Source organism: Phalacrocorax aristotelis, chromosome 2 (assembly GCF_949628215.1).
Source record: "Phalacrocorax aristotelis chromosome 2, bGulAri2.1, whole genome shotgun sequence".
NCBI lineage: Eukaryota > Metazoa > Chordata > Aves > Suliformes > Phalacrocoracidae > Phalacrocorax > Phalacrocorax aristotelis.
This window is the reverse complement of record NC_134277.1, coordinates 25,274,280-25,282,055: the sequence shown is the minus strand read 5'-3', so window position 1 is coordinate 25,282,055 and position 7,776 is coordinate 25,274,280. Positions and strand designations below refer to the sequence as shown.

The window sequence follows — 7,776 nt, the reverse complement described above, 5'->3', positions numbered from 1 at the left end:
CAGGTGCCGGGCCACAGGAACTCCCTGCCTTTTTCTCTTGGCAAGGGCCATTTCCAGCCCTCAGTAGGTAAGGAGAAAGTAAAACAATTTCCTTCCATTAGATGCGATGATAGGAAAAGGGCTGGGATGTCCCTGAAGCAGTAGTTCGCAGGTTATGAACTCCTCTTTCCTTTGCAGTGATGAGCTGTGCTGAGACACTGTTGAAGTGGGGGATGTTGGCGTTTCAGATCCAATCCTTCAGCGCAGAAGTGGGCACAGGAATCCTGAAATGCTTCTGAGGTGTGATCGATAGCATTGCCATTTTTCATAACTCATTTTGTTACATATCCCCAGTTGTAGGAATCTGTGACATAAAGAGAGGCAGCTACACATGGAGTTATAATGGCATCGAACTGCAGCAGGTTAGAAAGAAGCACAGAATTACAGTGTATGTGCAAAAATCCTTTGAGTTTAATGATGTTGGCTGCTGATGGTTTTACTTTGACAGACTTAAAATACTCTCTAGTGACTTTGAAGGTGAAAGACTGATGACCTTCCTTGAAAGTGAAACTCTCCTTGGAGAGTTTAAAAAGCGTGTGTGCAATGTATGAGGAGTTCTCCCAAATATAATCTGCATTTCAGAATATGACCCAATCCATTTTCCTTGGTGATCTAAGAGGTGATTTCAATGTACATGTTGAGAAATCTAAGCTTTAATTATGTAAGACAAGATAGCTGTAATAATCCTCATCCTTGTAGAATTCAGTTTTGGGCAACCTGTCCTGAATTAAGGAAACAGATACCGTGAACAGAGTCCAGAAATCCAGCTCACTGAGCGTGGAGTTGCGAGGACTGAGGGAGTAACAGAATTGCAGATTCATGGCAAGAAGTTTGCCCTTAGGACCAGACTTTGCACTAATAGACCGTCTTCTACCAAAGGATCTCAAGGCCTTTTACAGATTTTGATGCTTTGGGCTCCCTGACATCCTTGTCGATTAAGACTGGTTTTAACCTCATTTTACTAGCAGGATATATTAGTTATTTTATATAGTGTACTGGGTCTGGCTTCTTTAACCGACAACATATAGACACATGGAAAATCCACAGCAGCTGGAACAAGAATCTCTCTATATTTGGTCTTACACTTCAGTATCTGATGAGACATCACAACTGATACATCATAAGACCACGTATGGAAGAAATCTAAGTAAGCTCCTTCATAGGCTTCTCTCTCTCTCAGAGGAAACAGAGCTCCTCTAAACATGAGCCTCGTTTCTTAGCACAGAAAATAACTGGCCCAAACTAAAACATCATAAAAGAAGAGTCTTTAACCATTGGCACAGCTGGGCTGCTGCTGGCTGGAAGACATGGGACGTGAACTCCAGGGCGCAGTGCAGGCACTGGCACCAGCCTCTGGAGGGGATGCTGTCAAGTACAAATAAAATAGCCTTGAAAACCTCCCTGGCAACCAAGTTATGGGAGATTTAAAAAAATCATGTAAAATCGATCTCAAGTCAGGGAGGATCTACAAAAAGGGAACTGGAGTACTGGATGCACATTTCGCCTGTAAGTTCTGGGCTGTACGTCCGTTTTCCATTATTTTGAAATGTTGTCTTTAATGGGTGCATGTTCTGGTGGGCAGGGAGGATTCCAGATGGAAACCTGGGTTTATAAAATTCGGAGAGCATTCATGTTAGTGATTTGGAGGAAGATTTGCTATCCATTGTACTTTTGTCCCTCTGAGACCCCTCTGCCTCTCCCCTTCCCTCACCAGAGACACCCGCCCACCCGTACAAAGGCCGTCTCTCCAGGTGAGGCCCCAGCCCAGGCTCGGCTGACAGTGCCTGCTGCAGAAAGAGGTGGGGCTGCCACTGCCACAGCTCCCTCCCGCCCTTCCCACTGACCTGAGTTAATGCTGCTGCTGCTGCTTTGCCAGAGTCGTCCCTGTGCAGCGTAATCCCAGCGTCCTCGGAGCATCCAGCAGCTGCTGGGCACTTGCAGCCCGTTTGGGAATTTCTTTCTTTTTCTCCAAGTGACTGACTACTGTTGTTTCAAGGCTACTGTTTTTCATCTCATCACAGAAACACTGTAAGTATAATTTCTGCTGTGGCTCTTTAGTTACTGCCTTTCTGAAACTCATCTGTCTTGTACTGAATAGTAGGAGTTGTTAGTTTAAAGACTCTGTGAGGCTTCTTGGGGTCCCTGCTCCTGTTTGAGGTATTAAAATGGACCCATAGCATTTTAGTTTTTAGTTGGATTAAAATATGAAATTAAAAAAACTCCAAATGTTGGTGGCTTCCTGGCTGCCGTATTCCTACTTTGTAGCTGATTTGCTAGCGTGTCCTTCCTCTAAATGCTGGTGCCTAAGGGAAGTGGAAGTGAGAGGAGAAGCATTTCCACCCCTGCTTGTTTGCTGGACCCAGTTTTCTAACACATTGGTTTAACCCCAGCCAGCAACTAATTCCCACACAGCCGCTTGCTCGCTCCCCCAGGGTGGGCTGGGGGAGAGAATCAGAAGTGTAAAAGTGAGAAAACTTCTGGGCTGAGATAAAGACAGTTCAATAGGTAAAGCAAAAACCGTGCTCACAAGCAAAGCAAAACAGGGGATTCATTCGCTCCTTCCCATGGGCATGCAGGAGTTCAGCCGTCTCCAGGAAAGCAGGGCTCCATCACATGTAACAGTTACTTGGGAAGACAAACTCCATCATTCTGAACATCCCCCCACCCCTTCCTTCTTCCCTCAGCTTTTTATTGCTGAGCACAACATCGTACGGTGTGGGATATCCCTTTGGTCAGTTGGGCTCAGCTGTCCCAGCTGTGTCCCCTCCCACCTTCTGCACCCCCAGCCTGCTCACCGGTGGGGTGGGGTGAGTGGCAGGAAAGGCCTTGACTCTGTGTAAGCACTGCTCAGCAGTAACAAAGACATCCCTGTGTTACCATCACTGTTTTCAGCACAAAAGCAAACTTAGCCTCATACTAGCTACTATGAAGAAAACTAACTCTATCGCAGCCCAAACCAGCACATCTAACAACCCAAGGAAGAGAAACTTCAATGCATATGAATAAGCTCTCAGGATGCTGAGGCAGGTAATCCTGCCTGCTGAAATGTAGCTAGCAAGTGAAGTTTCAGAAAGGATTTAGGTGGGGGGATACCTGTCTGTCTCAATCCCTTGAGTCCTGACGGTGAGGTAAAGGAATACCTGAGTTTAGGGACCTCAGGTGGCTGCAGCAGTGTAATGGCACATTCAAATTAAAAATCATCCCAGAACCCTGAGGCCCCGGCAAAAGGGTCTATTTCAAGCTGTCCTGTTTCCTGACCCAGCTTGGTATGACTGTGAAATCCATGGTGTCACCTCAACCCTGTCTTCTTATAGAGAGTTCACATATATGTTATATTACCTGGGGATTATCCTCTCTTTAATTGCATCACCAGGAGTTGCAGACAGGATGTCAGTGTATTAACACTTTGAAGACATCATAGACTAACTTTTCATATTGCCAGTTCCCAAAGATATCCTGAGTGGGAGAGCACACTTGCAGTTCTGGCCAAGTATTTTTTACATAAAAAGTACTGGGAATATACATCTCCTGTCTTCTGAGAGTCTCTTTCTTCAGACTTCTTCCTGTGGTCACTTGTCTTTGTTTGTTTGTTTGTTTGTTTGTTTTCCCATTTACGTTTGCTCTCCTCTTCCACTGCGCTTTATCTTGATAGGGAGGACTGAGGAAAAAAAATTACCAGTTTTTTTAGTAACGTTCTGCCTAAACCTGCTTTGAACATATGGAATAAGCATCACAGGAAAACTGCAGATTTCCCAGAAGGAATCCATGTGTAATAATGACTGTAGCATTTGAAGTTCTCATTATGCCTCCTGTGTTATTACTCTTTCCATCTCCAGTTCTCCAGATAGTGTCTGTATTTTGCATATATGCTACAATAACTGTGCCAAAAGTTTGCTTAATTTTCTAACAGAAGCCAGAAAGGAATATGCCTTTTTCTGGTCTTGCAACAGCTACTGAATGAGTTCGTAACCTGCCTACGCTCATCCAATACAGTCTAATAGTCTGATTTACTGTTCCCTCATCACAACCTTTCTGAGTTAGACTGTTGCATGAAAGACAGCTATTTATAACTCTGTTACTTTTTTGCAATAATTGAAACTAGAATACCACTTGGATTCTTTCAGCATCTGCTATTAATCTGATTTTACTGATAATCTAAGCACACGAGTTGAAGGGAGTAAGTCTTGAGCTCAAGGCTCAGTTCTGACATAGGCTACGATCACTTAAAACTTTCTGTTTCAGGTGTTCATGTTCTAAACAGCATTAACAATTTCTAGGTGCAAACCTAGCTCCAGGGTACATTGACCGGTATTTATTCCATGGTTTGATAAGAAATATTGTTCTGTAAGAATTAAGTATTATGCAGAGCCACGAATCATCTCTTGACGTATCCTTGAAAGTTATGTGAGAATGAACTACATAATGGCAGAATCACTGTGATTTTTATACACTTTCTTTCAGGTATCTTCCTGGAGTATGGAATTTGTATGGAAAAGAAGGTGGTATCTTCAGCTGGGCTGTATATTGATACTGAATTTGGTTTATGCTGATCTAGACTATCAGAAAGAAACTCCTCCAAGCCTGGGTCAGATTGACCATCAGTGCTGGGAGGTGTCGTCCCATGGGCTGGTGGAAATGAAGAAACTCAAGGTAGAAGATACGGTCATTGCTCTCTGGGACTTCATGATGTTCCTAAAGGAATCCCCTAAGCCCAAGCACAATGAACTCTTCAATGATTTAGCGCAGATCTTCTGGGATATGTATGTAGACTGTGTGCTCTCAAGATCCCATGGAATGGGCAGAAGACAATTAATGTCTCCCAAATATTCTTCCACATACTCACATAGAACTTTAGAAGGTAACTACAGGATGTGGTGTTAGTCTGTTACATACTAACATTAAATTGAACCACTGTTTCATCCTCGTCCTTGATTGTCTAGACAACTCAGTATAGTCATTTCCAGTTTTCTGTCTCTCCTCATCAAAAGCATCTTTCAATGGTAGCTACTTTCACCATAAGTGAGCCAGAAGTAGCCAGGGTACTACATTTCTATATTTAACAAGGTGCAAAAGACGTTGGGTATGCATGTGGGAGTGTGTGGAAGTGGATGCTACATTCCCTGTTTATCACTGTGTGCATATAAATGACATGAAAATAGTAAAAGTTTCCTGGTATTTGGACTTCAGTCTCAAATTTGGGGAATCATCCCTCTGTGAGGAGGGAAGCTCAAACCCCTGTCTGCTTGAACTGTGTTCTTCCCATTAAAACTCTTGACACATAATGTGGTCTTGTGGTCATTGTGAATCATCAAACAGTGACAAATTCTGGTCATCACAGTCTGGGATGAGTCTGAACTGAGATCATATTGGTGATTGGCTTTATATCATATTAACCAATCCTAGATCTGTGTGCTTCCTTCCTCCTCAGCAATAGAGCTTTTTCTGATGTACCCAGTCTGATGTTTTAGGTTTCCAGACTGAACTTGGAGATCATTTAACCCTAGCATTCCTAACCATATTGCTTGGAAAATAACTACCTTTCTTTTATCATCTTGCAGGGTCTGCTTTCACCAACCCATTTTAGGCCAAAGGGGGAGAAAATGAAGATACCTCAGCAAGGCAACATCAAAATTAAGGAGCACAAAAGCACAGCATGTACCTGTAGATGCTTAGACAAATCTGTTGGCATGGTTCAACCTTTTTTTTTTTTCTCTGTATAAAGATTTAGTCACTGCTAAACTGATAAGTACGTGAGCTCCCACTTTTGCTTTCCTGTCTTGCAATCTGCCAGGGTTGCCTTTTTCCCACTGCATGTGTGAATGTTTTTGTGTTTTGAGTCAACAACTTTGTTCTCTCAGGTAAGCTTGTAAGTCTGAACCAGTGTCGTGTTTTTGTAGAGGCTCATCTTTTCCAATAATTCTCTTTTTAAAGAGTTAATTTTGATGGAAACCCAATATATTTTTATACGTTAAGCAATGGAGAAAATGTCATCAAACATTTTATACGGTGTCTTGCACATACAGTCAACTTTACAGTTATGAATTGCAAAAAAGTGTGACATCAAGCTACAGGGAAGGATCATGGTCGTTGTAATGTCCTGTGCAGTCTAAACTTTGTATTTTATCACTGCTTAGTCTAGGCTATGGATTAATTAAAGTATTTTTCTATACAGCAGTCTGAATAGTGGTCATTTTCTTGGCTATTAGCATGCTATTTGCAAAACCACTACTACATTACATTAAGAACAGTACTTTACACACAACTGCTCTTTATTTACCTGTGTGAATGTGTCAATGAGGTGATACAGTCCATCCCTGCCATAGCAGGCAACGTCACAAGTGGTTTGAAAAAGTGAGAGACTGGCTTGACTGCTGCTCCCATTGTAAGAAACCACCCAGCATGGGTAGGCTGATTCCGGGAAATTAACTGCCTAGTTAATGCATTTCTCCCGAGCCCAGAAAGCCTGAGAACAAATGGGAGCACTCAGAGATGCTGAGCGTTCCCTGCTTTACCCCTTGGGCAATGCAGCTTGTTCAGTTCCTGTTGTGTTCTAGCCTTTTAGGAGATTCCAACTGGGTTTAACTCTTGTAGGAAGCAGTACTTACACAGTAACAGCATATAGACCTTCGTAAGTAACAAGAAATCCATTCCATGTAATGCCTAGCTCATATATAGTTCATAAAATATCCAACAATTCTTGTAGATTTGTAAATGTTCATTTAGGTAAATACAATACTGAACTTGCATCTTGTAAAATATTTCTTCTACAGTATTCTGGAGAGGGTACAAAAGTAGTGAGAAATTTCTCTTGCCCATGAATATCACTAAGTTCCTGATACAAAAAATATTTAAATACACCTTTTATTTTGAGCAAACGGAGTCATGACATAACCAAGCTCAGCAGTTTCAGGAACTGGTACATCATGACGAGCAGCTATTTGAGAGCCATCGTCTAATCTGTTCCAGCAACATCTAGTTTATAAAGCTGTGTATTGTATTGCATTTGCAACAAATAAGTGTTTTAACTGTCATAAACCAGCTAAATAAGTTCCCCTTTTTCACACCTACAAATAATTTTATTCATCGCCTACAGAAGTGTAAAACACTTAACACTAGCTAGGTAATGTTTCCTATATTAGTGATCTTTTAATTGAGTGCCAGAGCAAGGTATCCTATGCAGTTTTAAAAGATCCATCTTTCCTCAGACCGTAAGTCTTTGTTTTATTTAGTTTTGTGTAGGAGACAAAGGTGCTTAGCATCTACCATAACCGGCTCCAGAATGCTTGAACAGTCTATTGCTACGGTCACCCTGCAGTGTCTGCCAAAGGGGCAGGTGATTGTGAACAACAGGAACACAGCACCATGAACAGCAGCCGCAGCAGCAGAACAGATCCTTGGTGGACATACCTGTTTTGTGTATGACAGAGCCATGGAAAGCCAGCTGGCTACTCCTGGAGTCTCTACAAGAGGGATTAACAGTGAATGGGATGATCTTTTCCTCCACCAGTACTTGGCACTCCCTCTCGTTCCACCCCCGGGTCACAGCGGGAACAGCAAGCCCAGTTTTCGTGGGTTCCCCCTGTGACAGCCAGACCATGGTCTGTGGCTGGCTGGCAAAATCAAATGCTGTCTATGCTGCTGTGAAGCCTTATGTTAGTGTTCATTTATAAAGTATAAATGTAAGCATTTTTGGAAATTCTGTCCCTTTCCTTCTCCAGACTAATTATTATAATTAAC

General features: G+C 42.4%; 1 protein-coding gene across 1 annotated transcript; it reads left to right on the top strand.

Moving 5' to 3' along the window:
- The first annotated feature begins 1,979 nt into the window (after nucleotides 1-1,979).
- Nucleotides 1,980-5,623, top strand: FAM237B (family with sequence similarity 237 member B). The gene is made up of 3 exons (XM_075082805.1): nucleotides 1,980-2,067; nucleotides 4,501-4,897; nucleotides 5,598-5,623. The coding sequence occupies exons 2-3, from the start codon at nucleotides 4,516-4,518 to the stop codon at nucleotides 5,621-5,623; spliced, it is 408 nt and encodes a 135-aa protein (XP_074938906.1). The 5' UTR covers nucleotides 1,980-2,067; nucleotides 4,501-4,515.
- The last annotated feature ends 2,153 nt before the right edge of the window (nucleotides 5,624-7,776 follow it).